Source organism: Centroberyx affinis, unplaced genomic scaffold, assembly GCF_046629955.1.
Source record: "Centroberyx affinis isolate AG114_WGS23_722 - 3 ecotype Tasmania unplaced genomic scaffold, CSIRO-AGI_Caff_v1 ptg000690l_1, whole genome shotgun sequence".
Lineage (NCBI taxonomy): Eukaryota > Metazoa > Chordata > Actinopteri > Beryciformes > Berycidae > Centroberyx > Centroberyx affinis.
Genome location: NW_027279311.1, coordinates 72,932 through 92,754, shown reverse-complemented (window position 1 = coordinate 92,754; position 19,823 = coordinate 72,932). Strand labels below are relative to the sequence as shown.

Below are 19,823 nucleotides of genomic sequence, written 5' to 3'. Positions count from 1 at the left end.
TGTGCTTTTCCTTTGTGATTAATTTCTGTTGTGATTGAACTGAAGTATCCAGAATGTGATGTACTGTAGCCCAAATACTATGTAGCAGAGCATCTGAAAATCAGTCACAGGCTTGGGTAAAGGTTAAAATGTGTTGTGAATGAGTAAAATATTGGTTTTATGTTAGTGATGTGTAACCAAGCACAGTAGAATTCTCTTGATATTTTCAACGATTTTCAGTATAACAATCTCTAATGGCTAGAGTAGAAGTAATATACCACACTGAAATGAAAATGATAGAGATGCTATTACACGACCTCAGTCAAAAGACATTGCAGATGTGATTTCATAATTCTAAATCATTTGTCTTGCTAAGGGCACATATGAGTATAATCCACAAATTACATTTTCCGGGAATTGGGCACTGACAGATCAAACAGGATTTGCAGGGGAAAAAAATAACTTACTGTAATGTGAAAGTTGTATTGGATTAGGCTAAAATGGTTTGTGGCTTTTTGACTCTGAACTATAGATGCTCTCTTGCAATATGAATCTAAATAACAGACGATATGTTGCAAATCCTCAGTGAAAAATTATATGTCCATGCAACCACTAATTGAGGATGAAGATTATTAGATCATTTTCACATGAACTCTGATGGCTAGGGGTTACCACTTTGCTTATTAACGTTTGAAAGGAAAAGGAAAACTCATTCATTATTCATTATATATATAAGCTAAGTATTGACATGGCTGTAGCATTATTGTATAGTTTGCTATGATTAGGCCAATGTGTCCAGATGCTGTCATCCAGGTTCTTAAATATGCAGATTGATGACATACACTATTTAGTTAAGAATAGTGACTAAATGATGGGTGGATTTATACCATGAATGTTTCAGAATAATTCATTAAATTTAAGTAGGCCTACTCAAATTCGCATGATTGCTATTAGCTTAATTGGCATTAACTTAGCATTAGCAGCAAAGTGCCTTTGTTCTTATCAGATTCTGGTTCTCCTTTCTCATATGGTGCTTTTCCAGTCATGCATAATAAAATCTGCTCTATATCTTTTGTGTGACATGTCAGCAGCTTTAGCATTGCGATGTAGCCATACCTGTAATGCATAACTCCAGGTCAAGAGGGCAGGAGTGCATTTCTATAATGAATTGAGAGGGATCAATAAATACTTAAAGCCTCTTGAAAATCCCACCATAAAGCAGTTTGAGTCTGCTACAGCAAGGTCAAAATTGATAGCATAGAAACACTCAAGTTAGACAAATATAGGTGAAGCCCTGTGACCACTTTGCAGTTAGTTAACCTTTGTTGCACTGGGCAGCCAGACTGAAACCTTTTGTACACCATCAGCTGTACACATGAGGCCTGATGCAGCATTAAAGTAATGTCCACCATATACAACCCATCACTCCTCTCCCGCCATGTCCTCAGCGGGACCAGGGCTGCCTCTAGTGGGGGGGAAAGTGGAGAGTAGTTCAGTGGGCCCCTTCATGAGGCAAAGTGATATTCTACTAGGTCAGACATGGTGGCCCAGTAGGTGTCACATCTTGTCTGTGGGCCCAGAATCCTCAGCAGCACCACAGAGTGGGACAGAGGGAGGAGGGACAGCAGACCTGTAAAGTTAGAGGGCTTTATGTTCACATAACTAGAATTTGATCTAACTGTTGTTAGATTGCACTTCTTAACTGTTTCGCTATTGCTTTAGAGTGGAAGTCTGATATCATGAAGTCCCTGCTGAATCTCAGTTTAATCAGAAAGTCCTGAGGAGGATCAGAATGCTGGAGGCTGAATCGGTGGAACAATGTGTAAGCAATTGGACTCAAGGCACGTATTGTGAATAACAGACCATTTACCCCAGTCCAAACCTCCTAAACAAAGATAGCTGTATGGCCCTGCCCATGTCCATAGTGTGGGCCTTCACAAGACAGGAGCTGAATAACACACTGATAGCTGGAGAGAAACACTGGATGTGACCCACAACAACATGGCCTTAGTTATTCACATTACCTCCAAGTCATATGAGGGGGGAATGGAGCAAAACAACAACACTGATAACTAGAAGGGCACTCAGAGAGCGCAGACCTCCGCCAAGGTTCGTGCTATTATTGCTTGTTCTTGAGTCGGATCCGGATCCGCTCCAAAATGTAATGGGTTCTTCCTTGGCCCATGCTACACTCTTCCATGAAGTTTCATGAAAATCGGGCCAGTAGTTTTTCCGTAATCCTGCTAACAGACAAACAAACAAACAAACAAACGGCACCGAAAACATAACCTCCTTGGTGGAGGTAATGATAAAGGGGGAAATGAATGAGCTGCAGCTAAGTCTCTGAGGAAGCAGGACACTTTTGGACTGAGCACACACTGTCACAAGTAGTGTTGTTATCCTAAGGACCAGGGACTCTGTTTCTGACACAAGCTAAATAGAGTAAAAAAAAAAAAAAAATTAATCTGCTTCACCTATCTCAGTCTTGACCATAGCTAAGGATGTAGGAAAAATGGTGACAGTGCTGACAAATTGGGAATCAATGGTGTAATATCTAAGGTTCCTAAACGCACTAAACCTAAAGCAATAATCTTAATGCTGCACATCAGTAACTTTTCAAAACCAATGCCACAAAGGGCTTTAAGGGGAAAAAAGAGAAAAAGGAAAACAGCAAAGAGAACAAAGCATTGGAGGCACTTCAGTCAGGAAGCAACTGACAACAAAATTTTGCATTTAAAAAAGTAAAATACACATGCAAATAAAATGATAAATGGAGCACACACACAAAAAGCTACTGAAAATGAGTTTTAAGATGTCATTTAAAGAAGATATTTTTGTAGCTCCACAGGGCCAAATCACCCCCGTAGATCACAGGGTGAACAGAAGCAGCCGTGCAGGATCACACTCTCTATTTCCACCTGCAGCCGTGCTCAGGAGAGACTAGGAGAATGAGCTGTCAGACGAGTCATTTTGATAGAAATGAGTAAAAGGACACATTGCTGACCGTACTGCTGCTGTAGAGATAACTTCCACACTAGCGCTCCCCCCTCCCCCCAGGCCACAGCCTCTGAAAATCAGTGAGTAAGGCACTTGTTTGGATAGTGGCCGGCCAGCAGACGCGCCACCAAAGCACACAAACAGTTGCTCTGTCCTCCAGAGGCACGCTCTCTGCGACACACAGCATTCCAGTGCATGAAGTGGGCATGGACAGTGCAGAGAGGAGAGGAGGAGGATCTCACAGTGATATCCCTCGAGTGGAAAAAACATCTCATGAGAGTAAAGGTGTGGTGCTGACTGTCCCAACATCCGTTTTTTAAATGGCTAAACATTTTGGTTCGATAGAGAGAGCAGAGATCGCACACTCCCGTAGCCAAAGTCAAGGTCAGAAGAAGAGCAGTTTCCAAGGAAAGCATCTTTATGAAAGTCTGTGCAATGGGCTCAAATGGCTGAATTTACAATACCTACAGCAGCAAGGACAGTATCAGCATCTCACTAGTAGAAAACACCTCAACAAGGAGTGTCTGTGAATAGTGATGTATCACCAAAACTCGTGGCAAGACAAGATTGCTGACATGTCCCCCTTGAGTATTACCTTAGTTTTGCCAGTTTCAGGGATCACCTAAAATTACAACTCATACCTATAGAAAACCTAGTAAATAGTATATACAGTTAGAAGTAGTCTATACAGTATCTCTTGTAAGCTAAGGTAACAGGTAATTCTCAGCAACATTACTGTGACCTGCACCAGCCCCCAGACCGAAGTTTGAGAAACACTTGTCCTTACTGTACCAAGGCAAAAATAACTGAACCTGATCCATAGCTGAAAGTCTGTTTACAATCAAGGTCAGAATCATTACCGAGGATGCCAATAATCCTTCAAGGCCCGGTCCGGGCTTCCTGTCATGAAATCTGAGTTTGATATCAGGACTGAGAAAACGTTACATTTCAGTTGAGAAATTAAAAGAAATGGCTTCATGACTTCTTCCTTCTCTCTGAAGCTTCAAACATATCTGCTCACAACATCCTTACTGACTACTGACTCCAACCTTAATCCACTAAGATCAAACAGTATCAGAGGACCAAGGAAAGAGTAAAGTAAAATACACAGAAGAGACAGAAACATTAGTGTTTTTATTTATACCATTTCTTGTGACAATTTAAATACAACTACTATGAGGCTGCTTTCATTTGTATTAAAAAAAAATGCAGATAATTCCAGAACTGTGGAGACATAAGAAGTGTGTTTGTACCACTGCTGTTTCAGCCAAACATTCTGCCAGTATTTCACCTGTGAATTTATGAATTAGATCTGGCATGAAAAGCATTTCCGCTGTCACTGGATGAAGACATTGATTTGACCTTTGACCTGTAGCCACATGACTACAGGGTTGATAGTTTGGCCCCTGCATTTTACTATTAAGGCATATGGGTACTACAACAGTATAGCAATAGATAGGATTTACAGTGAGTGATAATGGAAAACAAATGTATATCAACATTCTAGTTATACATTTAAGTAGCAACACTGCATGAGGCAAGGCTTTGCAACTATGTTTCAGGAAGAGTTACTATCTTGAGTATTCTTTCTAGGGGCTTGATTGAATGCCTGAAAATAAATGAGTCCAAAGCTATGCATTTTGGAAAGCATAATATTTTCCTAACAGAATAGTTTTAAATAACAAACATATAGGAGAGGAAATCAATACAACTGTGTTCAACTACATTTCTTGGAAGTTTCATGGTTAAAAGCACACAAAAAGCAGTACCATTTTTAATTCATAGCTTGTACTGTCAGCAGAAGTGAATTCTAACAACTATCCAAATTGAGATAACTATCACAACATGTCAACTCTGTTACCCCATATTGGCAGGGTAGTGTTGTTGTATAAGAATAAATAAATAAATAAATAATCATTCATAATCAGTCATTTTACACTCTAAAACCCAACATGGGACTAAAAATTCCACTGTCAAAATGTACTGTCCTCCTCTAACTTTACGCTCCATGAAGACCTATTCCAGTTTTTGTATTTTAATCCCAACAACACAAAAAGAAAAGAATAAAAGATCATAACTTTTCTCTGACAAACAAGTAAGACCTATAAGACATCACATCACCCTGAGAAAAAAACACCTACAGGAGTAATGTGGGAATGGAAGATTGTATTCAGTCCTACTGGAGGCCAAGTCCAAATCTAATTTTTTTTTTTTTTTTTTTTTTCAAACTCATGTTGGCACTATCATTCAGACAGTACATTTTTACTTCGTGTTGAATAAGTTGCACTAAAATAATACATAATAAATGAGACAAAATTGAAAAGCGTATCAACTATTTATAGTTCTAATCTTGCTGCAGTATTAATGTCAGTCTATAATTTTTACATTATGCTTACATTATGTCTTTCCACCAGTGTGGTGCCTTTTGTATCCTTCTCACATCTTTCATGATAATTTGTGTAAAATATTTGCCAATACTTACATGTTGCCCTTGATAAAGCATAACTGCCATAGTGTATTTTATTAGAATCAATCTCTTTGATTGAAACAAAGCCATTTTACATCTCTCATCTCTCTTCAACATCATGTTCAATCAAACTCTAAAATAAATATTTTATAAAGCATTGAAAGATTAAAAAAAAATTTTTGGAAATATAAAACATATTGAAACCTTTAGTTGTCCTCTGTGTCACATAATAGGTTTAATCATGATTAATGCAAAATCATTAAAAAGTAATTAAATGTTTGTGCACCTCAATCAACTCTGTTACTCTCAAGAAATTCCCTTTAAAGATTAATTTGTTCCTCAAGTGACATAATTTTCAAGAATTGACAATATTTTTAAGGAAGGAAAACAACAGTTTGAAGTCAAGTAAGTTTACAAGCTCCATTTTATCCTTTTAATGTGTTACAGTGTTTGGCCAGTGCAGAGGTCACAACATGTCAACTCTGTTACCCCATATTTCAGAAAAAATACATGTATTTTTTTATTTCAAAATTCTATTTATAAAATGCATGAACTGCCTCATTACGTGCCTGCTGTGCTCCCTTGGCCTTCATCACATGTTGAGTAATGGCTAATATTTGCCTTAAATATCAACCTTACCTTCAACCCTGTCACCTTGTGCAAATGAGAAACGGTAACAGGGATGACATGTTGTTGGGAAAGATACAGAAAATGTATTATAATTCAATTTCTGAATAGATATGGTATATTTCTGAACAGATATTGATGATTTTTGAGATCCGGTTTTAATACAAAGGATTTCCAAGATACACTTTATCTGTGTATAATGAGTGGACTCATGACCCAGAGAAAATATGGCTGCTGCAGAAGTATTATTCACATTTTGACATTCATTTCTGATACAGGAATCATGAATGTAAGTAACTGCTGTGTAGGTGAGCCACACATTTGAGCAACAACTTGAAACAGCATGACATAGTTAACAGAAACACAGATCAACACTACAGAGCATGGGTGATGCAGATCCAGAGAGGAGCTCATAAGTGAATTCAGTAGTTTTTGTATGTGTTTTTCACCAGTGTTTATTGTGTGGGCCCCTGGAATTTGTTCAGATAAAAAAAACAAAAAAAACAAACAATAGAAATTGAGTAACAGAGGAGGCCAATAATGTGAAAGAAGGGGTCAGTAGCAATAAAAACACTGTGATTCTCAACTCCAACATAATGACTCTGTTTTGAAAATAAAGTTTTATTAAATAATTGTTTTCCAAATTAATATGGTAGAATGGGGAATCATTAATTATGAGGAAATGTGAAATTATGAAAGACATGCCATCACTTTCAAACTGTTGTGTGTCAGTAACAAGGTTGACATGTTAGGCATGGTGACTTTTCACATATGATCATTTGAAAAAAAGAAAAGAAAAACAGAATAAAACCCTCAGGCACAGGATTTGCACAAGACGTTTGACACATATTGGTCTGAGTTGGACCAATATGATTTTCTGCAAGTCTGTCTGACAGAATGTAGAATAGATGAGAAATGGAAAATTTGAAGCAAAACCAATTGGTCCAAAAGGCACCCTATTCATGTAATGACTCAAACATATGAAGAACTATTTACAGTACACTTCATTTGAATATTAGATACTTGAGTCATGCATTTGAAATGCACTAAATCAATTTGCACTCAACTATATGATCATATTCACTGGATAAAGTTGATACTTAGACAGCTGCAGGTAAACAGTATCACTACGGCACTATGGGCATCGCCTTACTTAGAGTTCTAATTGCATTTAATTAATTGGGTGGTGATTTAGGAGAAGTGAGCTCATACTGCACTTATGAAACTTCATCATTGCTCTATATCAGTGTGTTTTAAACTTGTCATCATTACTCAGTTTCTGCTAAGTCCACACATTGCACAAGTATCAGTATATAGACAATGCTTTCATTAGACTGCATGCCCAAAGCAATACTATCCATCCATCCGTCCATCCATCCATCCATCCATTTTCAAGCCGCTTATCTTTCAGGGTTGCGGTTAAATGGATGGATGGGAAGCAATACTAAATTTTCAAAATTGGGAACCCTGAGCTAAAACAATTTAAGAACCCCTATTCTCCTACTCTACAAAAGTGGAAATACTGTGTACAGCAAAATGCAACTACTGCGTTATAACCTATCAATGGAATGTGACTGCATTGCAGTACTACACAGGTATGAGAGCAAAAAACAAACAAAAGATTGAACCAGCAGAGGCAAGAGTGAGACACAAGATGCATGCTCTGGTTACAAATTAAGGACCAGAGTAAGTGCTAGATTGTTATTTTGAATTATTCCCTTCGTTATTGAAACAGAGATGGTCACATAGTGTGCTGAGACCTGCAGTGTTGCCAACACACTCATTGGAGCTTTCATCTTTGGACGTCCCGTACGTAGAGCATACATGAATGAGTTTTGTTAAAATGTGTGTGTTCTCTTTCCAGGTGGCAAATGAAAAGGTAGCAGCTCATTGAACCAAGTAAGAGCTTTTCAGCTTTGAAGTGAATTTACTATAGGGGGCAAAAGGCTATGTTGCGCAGGATTAACCATGCTACAGTATTCTTGTCCCTTAACTATAATAAATTTGATTTGATACCATGAGTGGTAATGTGTGCAAATCCATGGAAAGTCTCTGGATATATGTGGCTATGGCTTTTTTAGTCTCAAGTGAATACTAGACTATTCTAAGACATCTCATGTGAGAAGATACAGATCCCTCCTAGCAGCATTAGCTAATATGCTACAATGAGAATCGGGTGTGGTTTCTCAAATGTCAGTCCACCCTCAGTTTCTTATGTGCAGTGCTTTCCATAGTTGGTGCCCCATTTGCATGTCCATTTGTTGATACAAGAGAGCCATTCTGATGCTCCTTCTTAAGAGACACACTATGCTTCTTGTACGTCTAGTGAGACAGAGAGAGGGAGAGAGACGGAGGGAACATGTCAAAAAGATGTTATTTTAAAAGTTAACCTGAAATACACAAGTGCTTGATAAATACATTTCATTACAACACAGTTACATATATATATGTATATATATATATATACATATATATATGTCTGTATTTATGATGTAGTTAGTAACAGACACACAGAAACTACAATTGCTGCAAGAAATCTTTTTACATTTTTACAATCTAAATACACTGATTGATATTTGAAACTGGAAAAACAACTGACCATATAATCACAACTCACCTGAATGTAGAAGTTTGAGAAAAGGATGATGAGTGCGACCATGTAACCTATTTGGAAATACAGCCAGCCTTTAGGGAAACCGCACGGCCATATTACTGCGCACATCGTCTGGGACATGGTTAAAAAGAACTGAATCTATGGAGGAAGCATGGCACACAGACACAGACACACACAAGAGTGAGAAAGACGGGGAGAGACAGAGAGAGAGAAAGAGAGAGAGAGCATGGAAAGGTACCATTGATCCAGTGCTTAAAATATCTTAAATGGATGGTGAAAATGTTGCTTTCCTTCAGTCTTCTGCTCTGTATTAAAGCTAAAGAGGATGTTGCAGAAAATAGCCCAAGAGCACTCCGACGTCAAAATAGCAGAACCAACTCCTCACTGTGAAGTGAACATTACCATCGCATAGAAACCAAAGACTGCATTTCATCCCTTAGCTCATTTCCATACATTTTATTTTTCATATTTTCTACACCCTTCCTTGTTGTATTCTGAAATGGGACAATAAGTGAAACAGGTAAACGAAGTGCAGGAGGAGCTCACCAGCTGTAACTGTGTGATGTACTTCTTCCACCAGAGGTAAGGCCGCATGGCCGGGACAGCTGAGAGGCCGTAGTAGGAATACATGACAACGTGGACAAAGCTGTTGAGGGAGGCACCAAAGTACGCTGATGAAGACACAGAAGAGACAGGGAAAGTCACTCATCCACAGTGGGAGATAACAGTCAGTGAATTTAGGCAAGTAGTTATCATATAGGGCTTTAAAAACTATTAGTTTCACCAGTCCGCTTTATTTGCAACATTCACATCAACTTTCATGCAAAACTAATTGAAGCCATTAATAGTAATATAACGCAGGTATAATATAATAAACATATAATAACAATAAGTAAAAAATGGATGCATATGGGTAATAAATATCACACTGTCACCAGATTGATGGCCATATCATTATAAATCTTGCTCTCAAAACATTATCTTTATAGCTCTTGACATTCCCATATGGCTCTTGACCGCTGACGGTATTGAACAGGAATTTCTGATTATATTTGATAATAAATACTCCTAAAACAATTAAATGGTGACACTAACAGTACAGTAAAAAACATACTCAGAGTAAGATTTCAGTTTAAGGTAAAGAAAAATGACTACATAACTTGCAGATTGGGGTAGTTACAGCTAAAGTTGCAGTTTTCTGTGCAGCTTTAATCAGACAGCATAGTGTAATGAACACAGACATTACACGTGCTGTGGGATTCAATACAATAACAGTCACTTTGTGTCCTTTAAGTCTTTGTCTGTTTTCAGGGCCAAGAGGACCTGAATTATTTAGCCCGCTGTAAGGCTAAACGGTGAATGTGGTTACTTGAATGATTTGAGTCAGTGGAGGGTGAAGTTGTGTTGAAACACTCACAATGACCGCAGGGGACCCAGTTCATAACAAACCACCAGATGTTCAGCATGCTAGCATGGTGGTAGATGTGAAGAAATGTAATCTGGTGGTTATTCTTCCGTAGTATGAAGAAAAAGGTATCCATAAACTCAATGAGCTTGGAGAAGTAGTACCACCACAGGACATTTATGATCTGAGGAGAGAGAAAGTGAAACAAGTCAGGTTAAATATGTCAGAAACAAGATTCAAAAACCAGGAAATAAGATTATTTATAATAAAAAATAATAAAAGAACATTTCCTGTACATTCCCACAGAGAACCTTATTGTTTACTGTATCACTACCTTCAACAGTATAGAGATATTAGGCTATATTAAGACAGTATATGAGAAATACCCAGTGAAAAAGGTCTTCCAAAAGCCCATACACAGTATTTATCATGTGCAAATTGATAAGCGGTCATCTGTCCCGAAGGCCCTTGAAAGTTCAGGATGAATCATAAAAGCAATTTAACTATCTGTAGCGGGAAGACATTGATAAAACTTTTTTTTTTTATCACTGCAGAACTGCAAGGCATTGCAGATTCCAGTGTGAGCCTTGTGTTCACCTAGACTCCCAGGCCCACAAGGGACATTAAAGGGAGTCATCCTGATGACATGGCACAGATTAAATTGACTCTCTGTCTCTGCAGCTTATCTGCTGGGATTTACAGGTACTGGCCTATATAAATTAGACCAGTGGATTTGAAATAATACACAGTTCGCTCAGTGTTAATGCAAGTATTCTACAGTAACTGGTGTTTGAACATGGACTGTTTATTATATCAAGAAACAGAATGAAAAACATCATGTTATAATATCTAATGTGTAATTCATGGTGTGTCAAAGTCAAAGACACATTAACAAAACAACAAACCAGCAATAAACATAAAAAGGTTGTAAAGTGTAAGTAAGTCTGTCTTACCTTATTATCTGCCTCTCTTGCACTGTGTATATCTTGGCAGTAGAAGTTGTAACCGCCATACCACACAGCAGTAACAAGCTGGGGACAAAGCAATTAAGATGAATGATGAATGGATATACTGCATGCGAACAATCTCACACACTAAACCCCCAAACACATAAACTAGACACACAGTAAAACACATATAAAACGTAATAGGGAAACTGTGACTTTGCAAAATGTGACATTCCCATCCTTTCAAATAATAAACACATCAACAAAAACACAAACATACAGACAGATAGCAAGCCTGCTGGTGCAAGGTTGTAGTGACTCATCATTAAGTGCTGGGAATAATGACTTGTTATGGTTACATTTTGTTGAAGCCTTGATAACATATTTCATGATATTTGAAACACAAACAGCTCAGCCTTTATCCACCAACACTTTCACTAATGTAACAATGTGAGGTAAATTTATAAAGAAGCAATAAATTGCCTAGATAGACGCCAAGGTTAGGAGTTGGGAAATAGTTTGTACAAAAAGATCGAAATACTGGCAAGTCAATTAACTAAATAAAACAGGTAACACTTTACAATAAGGGTTAGTTAATGCTTAGTAAGCATTAACTAACCCTTAATTAACAGTTAACTAATGTGTCTGGTAATCATTTATTAATGGTGTTCATGTTAACTAAGGTATTAATTTATACATGATTTAATAGTCATCTTTATAAACTATTAAATAATGTATAAATTAATACCTTAGTTAACATGAACACCATTAGTAAATTACACATTAGTTAACTGTTAATTAAGGGTTAGTTAATGCTTACTAAGCATTAACTAACCCATTTTAGCACATGATGTAAATACAGGGCATGTTGAAAGTTAATTACTCTGATGATGTTGAAGCATACAGCAAAACTATCCTCTGACTCTCACAGCATGACAGCCACTGCTCTGAGCGCAGGGAGGACAACAGGAGGGGCGGGACAGGAGAAACGCAGAGGATTAATCAAATACAGGAATTCTCATTATTTCGGTGAACGTATTTCTCTGGATGTCCGTGCAATGACTGTATGTGAGTCCTGTACTGCACTATCAAGTAAGGAACATTCAAATGTACAGAGATTGGGTGGCTCAATGCTGATTCACGAAATTAGTATAGATCCGCTGTCTTTGTCTGCTGCTGTAAAAGGCTTTTCTAATTAATTTAAGAGCCAAGAAATTGTCATCAGTTTAGAACCAATGGCAGACTGAAGGGAAGCATAATGTATTTCCTTATACTACATTGGCCTGTCTGTACACACTGCTACAAAAGTACCTCACAAGATATACCTCCTTGATTCTTATTTTAAATCTAGCATTCTCCACCCTATAAATAAACATCACAGTTTTAATCACAGCTATAATGAGACTGAAAGCGCTGTGCCCTGGAAAGTTGACAAGAACAAAACTGCGATGTACTTTGATTCACATCAGGTGGCATTGATTTTAGACAAAAGTTCACCCCATGGCCGGGGCATTGTCAGAGTACAAGGTTTAATGAATCACACAGGGCAAGCCTCGCCAGTCCTCCGAGGGCTTACGCAATGCAGACCGAGAGACAAGGAAGTAATTTTGCCAGCTGGATGGGGAGGAGTGCACAGATACTTTAGACTTACAGGTGTGCAAAAACGCTACCTCTGACTTCATGGTGTTTAACAGGAAATACAGAGTGTATACCAAAGAAAAGATCATGTTACAAAGCTACACCGTGGTGAATGACTCACTGCAATTCACTCCCCCGAAACAGCAAATTCTGCTCAAACTATACCACTGTCTCAAAGCCCTCTCAAATAAGAACACAATTTCATGTTTCGACACATCAGCGCAGAATAAATCTATCAATTTCAGTTATTTAGTCAGCTGTTTATAAAATAGCAGTTTTGCAGCAAACAATAGGGGGCTGTGCTGATGCCTGTGAGGGCGTATGAGGGATTTGATTGTTGAAACAATGAGCCTGTCAGCGTCCAGCTGTGTCCCTCTCGCTCCCTCTCGCTCCCTGATAGCATTGTCTCTCATGGTGGCTTTCAGTGAAAGAGGCCAGTAGCCACGGGCCTGTGTCTAATCCCAGTCAAACGTATAAACGAAACGTATCTTGTCATAATCACAAATCGCATCACAAAGTAGTTTAGTCCAAACACAACTCTGGTTCAGGGTCATTTCTTTTTATTTCCTTTATAATCCGTCGGCGGTGTGGCATTGCAGTGATTGCTCTGGCCCACTTCAGCAGGTCTAGCGGTGCTATCAGCAGTAGCCTGCTTACCTCATAGAACATGTAGAAGGACAGGAGCGTGAGGCCCAGATTGTAGAGCACCAAGAGGCCTCTGCAGGAGTACGGCTGCCTGTGTCTCATGTACTTGGGCCCCATCCACACGATCAGAAGGTACATGACTGTCAGTGCAAAGGTTGGGGGATAGTTGTCCAGCAGCAGCCATCCCCGTACCCGCTGCTCTGAAATATGCAGACAAAGAGACCGATCTGCTTTAAGAGTACAGCGCTCTTATTTCTCTGCTCTATATTTACCACTAGGTCAAGAAGAGGCAGTTAAGGCGGCCTTACTTGAGTGAGAAGGAAAAGTAGCAGTAAACATCGAGGAATGTTTGCTTAACACCTAGAAAGGTTATGTTAGCAGCGAGAAGGTGAAATAGAAAGACAGAAGCATTCTTGTGCAAGTCCATGCAATGTGTACACTGTAATGACAGACTTGGGTTAAAGGTTTGAGGTAAAGCTTCTTTCAAAATGCAGCATAAATTACATACCGTTACTATCGCCCAAATAAAGACTATTCAGCTGAATATTTGCATGGCAATTAAAGACATAGCACAGTGTTATGGGAGGTTGAAATATTCTAAAACAAGCCACTAAAACAAAACACACAGTCTATATCAACCATAGAGCTGACAAAATTAAAAGACTTACCTCTGGGACCCATCCATGAGTCTATGTAAGTGTTCAGTCTATGATTGAACGTCTCCATTTATCACCTAAAAAGACAATGCATAAGGAAAGCTGACCCACACATTGCATAATGTGGATTATGTGACATACATCTATGGCATAATTTTACAAGGGAAGGCTGAAGATTTTTTGAAGCCTATCAAACTGCTAATGTATCAAGCACCCTCCTTCAAAAAGCTGTCAGATGAAACTTTTACCCACAAAATCACATGCAAGCCACAGCTTAGATAATAATATGAATAATTAATAGAATTGCTTGAAAGAGCAATTTTTAGGCTAATGGTTTCATATCCCATTGACTTGACTTGACGGTTATGAGCAGACCAATCAAATTTGACTAAGACTGCTCAGTTCATCTGCATCCAACTGTTACAAAACAATCACACAGTAATATATTGAAATATGGTTAATACAACAAACACTGGCATGAAAGCATTTTAGCGTCATCAGAGAGGGCTTGGTTAGTGATTAATAGGATAGGCTTCGAAAAATTCTGATTATTTAACTGTAAATAGTATTGTGATAACACCATGTAACTTCAAATATTAGTAGTTTTTTATATAAAACAATCATAACTACATCAGATGCTAGTTGAAAACATAATGCTTCATCTCTGCCTGCGACTTCCAGACCAGGCTCAGGTCAGTCAAGGTGTCAGTCCAGGTAGCTATCTTTACAACCCTTCACTTGATAACTGTGTCTGCTGCTGTGTTAATGTGTTCTTCACCCTATAATTAAGCTATAACACAATTTTAATCACACAGTTGGGGTCACAGATTATGAGACTGAACTCACTGTGCCCTGGAAAATTGACATGAACAAAACTGCTATGCACTTTGATTCACATCAGGTGGCATCGATTTTAGACTGCCAAAAGTTCACCCCATGGCCGGGGCAGTCCAGGCCCTCTCTCTAACCTGTCCCACATCCAAATGCTGGTCCCTCCCATCCCTGTGGGCTTTAAACAACAGATCAAATGTGGCCACTTCACGCTCTGGGATGCAAAGTGAGAGGACAGCAGGCAGGTGTGTACAGTAGATAACCAGATCCATTCAAGCACACCTCCTAAAACTCATGAATCTAGTCATACTCTGGTTTTCAGCTTGTTGAATGTAAGGTCTCTTGTTAATGAGGCTGCCAGATTGTCAAGATTTATTATCTCTAATGAACTCCGTTTTTTTTAGTGAACACATAATCTTGTCTGGGCCAGATGATGCTGCTGCATTTACTGAGAAGACGCCTCTCAACCTTTTGCTCTTTCACCGGCTAAAGCTGTCAGGTTGTAGCAGGTGGGGGGGGGGGACATCCTAGTGCTTCTTTTAACACAATTTCAGTTTCTCCTTCCTGAGTGCCTCAAACACTGGGTTGGTATCTCTGATATTGCCCTACTGCTCTAATACTTTGGTCATCATGGCAAAAGTTACCTATGGTGTCCCCCAGGGGTCAATTCTAGATCCAATACATTTGTCCATATTCAAAGCTGGATACTTATTAATGCCTTACATCTTAATACAAATAAGTCTAAAGTTATGAATAGTAGACCTTCTACTTATGTATCTTCACACTACATGAATCTTAAACAAACATGTGCAATCATGTTTTCTACACCTGAAGAGACATTCAACATTTCAACACAGCTCACATTTGTATTAATCTTGTTAAGCACGTTGCTCTATAAATAAAGGTTATTATCATTATTAGGTTACATCACATCACGTGGATTGGTAAATGTGGCTCATCTTCTACATTTATACTTCAGGCACGGTTATCCAGGGTAAAAGTCACTTTGGGTACAAGGCACAGAATTAGAGGTATAGATGTACTGTACCAGCTAAATGGCCATTCAATAATGTTGGTTTGAACAAGAATGCTCTTTCTATTCATGCAAAATCTGCGTAGCAACAGACGTCTACATTGTTGCAGGTCACATTTACCTGTCGCCTGTTTGGTGGCGCGACAACTGGCTGACTGGCAGGACCAGCATCTGTGATGCTGTAAGTTGTAATTTTACAACCTTTGTTTTTCATATTCCAAGAGCATTCCTCTCACCTGTGGAATGGCACGGAAACTACCTTTTAAATACTTGTTTTCTTTAAGACAAAAAGCTGAAATTTAGATTGAAGCTAACTAGCTAGATACATTGGTGGTTAAGCTTTTTTGAGAAATTTGAGCTAGATTTCATGGATGATTAAACTGCTGCCTTAGCCTTTGCACTCCCTACCATTGGTTGCTTGTAGATTTTGGATATAGAATTTAAGATTTTCCTGAGGTTTCCTTCCCTGGCCAGCTTTTAGTCCCCTATGAGGTGGATCCTCAGACAGAATAGACTCAAGGCTAAAGGTGATTGTGCTTTTGCCATCAGGGCCCCAAATCTGTCCGGCGTCCTGCCTGAGGAACCTGGGCTAACAAACTCGTTTTAAATCATTTCTTAAAATACGCTTTTAAAGACTTGCTTTTATATAATCGTTTTGATTTTGCCCACTTTTTTTTCTCTTTTGAATGTGTTTCCCAATTTTGAAATCCTTTTTATATTTGTTACAGCCACTTACTATTAATAGTAACTAACTACTAACTAGTACTTTTCTTATCTAGGGGAACTATTTAAGTAATGACAGAAAATTATTCTCATTGCTAAGAAAAAGTTGTCCAAAGCACTGCAGCTAATGTACTGACTCCAAATCTGATAACTCTTAGGTACACAGTTATGTGCTATTTAGTATTACCCAAGTGGTATTTGCACAATCGTGCAGTCCTGTATAATGTTTGCACGACCCTGCATCACTTCCACCTTTGCACACCTTGCAACCACAGGCATTACAATATATCTGTGCTCTGTATTTTCTCCTGACGTGTTTCAAGCTAATCATTCAATTCAGTCTAGTTTGTCACACTGGACCACTGCACCACTGACCAGTCACTACACCTGCCTATATAGCTGGAATAATGTAAGACAAATTATGTAATGTACGTAGACACTAAATATATGCATTAGTCTGCTCTCTCTGTTACTGTACATCTTGCGCTGCTTCCTTCAGGATATGTGGGAGCCTGTTGTCCTTGTACTATGTATGTCAGTAGGCTCTGTGAAACTCTGTAAGTTGTCTGTTGTCTCTGCACCAAAGACACAGACAGCTGTGTTTGTCTGTCCTGGTGCATAGAGACAAAGGGCAACTGAGGTGAAAAAAAAACAAAAAACATAGCTTTACCAAGTTAGGGTTGATGGAATGACCTTGGACTTCATAGACAGAAATATGATGGGCTTATGAGCAGACCTATCAAATTTAGCTAAAGCATCTCAATTAAATCTGCATACAGCTCTTATACAGTCATACTATATTGAAATATGATTGATGCAACTGAGGGGGCTCACCAGTGACAGAGTTTACATGCATACAAATACATTTTGATCTAAATCTGGTAACTGAAATGTTTACTTAACTTATGTGAACACTATACTTAGATTGAAATCAACTGAGTAGCATACAGTTCTAACTGAAGAACAAATATATCATGTAATGCAAATATGTACTATGCTATAGTAATTTCTCAGTAATTTCCTAGTAAACACTGGGTAATATGTACAATTATTTATATACACTTATCAAGTAGACTGTGTGTGTGTTATGGTGTATAAATAAATATCATCAGCTGCCATCTAGGCCACAAATTGCATATTATTGATAGCTGCTTGAGCCAATGAGTCACTTGTCTACAGCGACAACATGAGGCTTATTCCGATCAACCCCTGTGCTGTAATATCCATGGACTGATTATCAAGGAAGCATTAGGCTACATCAAAACATGATAATCTGAGGAAGACCTTAATCAGAGCGTGATGAGCCACAACAGGAGAGCACGTTAACAGACTGTGTCCCTTTGCTTAGCAGTACAGAGAAATCCTGCATCTTTCCAAAAAGACATAATGCATCATCTGGACTTTGAACCTAATGCAGTATAGACCACTGCAATCTAAAGTATTGTAGGTTATCGTCTCATCACTGCAGCTGAGGAGGACTTATCATAATCAAATAATATAAATGGGATTTAAAATTTGGAATACCACAGAGATTTCCCTAAAAGTAGTCTGAAACAACATGGGGCACATCAGTCAAAAGACTGTCAACATCACAACCCAGTCTGGAAGTGCAGCACCAGCAAGAACAGTCAAAAGTTTTCATTAAGAAGAACAGTAAGGAGTTTGCTACAAAATTACAACTAGTAACAAAAATACGATTCGTAGTTGACGACTATCCCTTACAAATAAAGAACTATATACATTTTAGAAGGATGCTGGTCCCATATCACAGCAATGTCCTTATAAATTATAGTGATACCATAGGAGATAAAAACAATTATCATAAGGTATTTTATAAACTCACTATTGAGTGCCGCAGACACATTACAAGCCCCTATAGGAATATTATAGTGGTTTTCCGTTAGGGTCATAAAACCCTAAATAATAGCGCTTTACAGCACTCCGCGGCACATTAAAGCAGCCTGATGTCCTGTTAAACTAGAAGATTTGAGTACAGTGCGCAGTTAGAGCTGATGACGGCGGATACCATCACATCACCCTATAATTTCACAACTTAAACTACGAGAGAGGGGTGGGGGAAAAAAACATCGCATCCACTGACTGTCGATCGCATCTAGGCTACAGTAACAGTAACAGTAGAGGTCACCGATTCAGCATCACCCTAACTAATCGCTTTGACGCCATGCTACAATATTTTAAAAAAAACAACAACAACCCGTGAAAACCTCGCCGATAAAGCGATGAAGTCCAGACACGTTCAAATCCATCCACAGTCTGACTCTGAGCCGTGAAATGCCGTTATGTGGCCGCGGAGTGTCTTACCTTAGAGAGGGGAGAGAAAACGACTGTAACCTTGGCTGGCTGGCCGCTCTGTGCACAATGTGCAGCCTTGTCGCTCAGTGGAAAATAGTGGGAGGAACACGTAGACTGGCCCATTGCCCCGCAGGAGGGTTACAACTAGGAGGTGAGCCGGTGTGTTGCAACTGCAGACACACACACACACAGACACACCAAAAAACAGGGCTAGACAAGTTTCAGAGTAAAGCTATGTCTCCCTCCCCTCTAATTGTCGACAAATCTTGTGAAATCTATGGCTATAGGCCGAGGAAGGCATGCGAGGACTAGATATGGGATATGGATATGTGTGTGTGTGTGTGTGTGTGTGTGTGTGCGTGCGTGTGCGTGTGCGTGAAACTACTGGCAGGAAAAATGCTCGTACTGTATAAGCTGTGATCACTAATAACCCATCGCAATCTCCTCGGGGATTTGTGGGGACGCTAGAGAGGTTAGACTGGGTGCATGTACAAAATGTCATCGACCTGACAAATATTAGATACATGCTTTTTTTTTCACGTCTGTAAGCTACCCATAACTTAAATCGACTATATTCAGATGGGGACTTATATTGCCTATAGTGTGTTTGTGGTGCTCCCTATTGAGTTTTATAGTGACCTTATTGTACTTTATACATATGTTTCAAATCTCCAATGGTATCACTATACATTCCTCTAAAACTTATAGTTTTGTTATTGTAATATTTGTGTAGTGTCAGCATTTATTCGCCTATAGGATTATTATAGTTGGCCTATTTTCCATTGAAAACTGATCATTTAAATTAAAGCACTATTTTATTTTGCAATAAGCCTTTGTCCTAATAATAAAAACATCCTCTTAGTATTTAGTTTTGTATCCTCGGATTCATTTTCTGTGTGAACATCTGTTAGCGGTTATAATATGTTTGTTATGGTGTCTCCGCAGCGC

General features: G+C 38.7%; 1 protein-coding gene across 1 annotated transcript; it reads right to left on the bottom strand.

Annotated features, from left to right (window-relative positions):
• Nucleotides 1-5,763: 5,763 nt before the first annotated feature.
• elovl5 (ELOVL fatty acid elongase 5) lies at nt 5,764-18,936 on the bottom strand. The gene is made up of 8 exons (XM_071519363.1): nt 18,885-18,936; nt 13,988-14,052; nt 13,332-13,519; nt 11,043-11,120; nt 10,102-10,273; nt 9,231-9,355; nt 8,688-8,822; nt 5,764-8,392 (listed from the first exon to the last, which is right to left on the bottom strand). Exons 2-8 carry the CDS (start codon nt 14,043-14,045, stop codon nt 8,264-8,266), a joined length of 885 nt encoding a protein of 294 aa, XP_071375464.1. The 5' UTR covers nt 14,046-14,052; nt 18,885-18,936; the 3' UTR covers nt 5,764-8,263.
• Nucleotides 18,937-19,823: the final 887 nt, after the last annotated feature.

Bases quoted from the DNA above. Each gene is read 5' to 3' on its own strand.
- elovl5 (XM_071519363.1), bottom strand. From the start codon at position 14,045: ATGGAGACGTTCAATCATAGACTGAACACTTACATAGACTCATGGATG. The intron at 13,520-13,987 runs GTAAGTCTTTTA...TGCATATTTCAG, and splicing joins CTCATGGATGGGTCCCAGAG to AGCAGCGGGTACGGGGATGG. The intron at 8,823-9,230 runs GTGAGCTCCTCC...CTTCCTCCATAG, and splicing joins ACATCACACAGTTACAGCTG to ATTCAGTTCTTTTTAACCAT.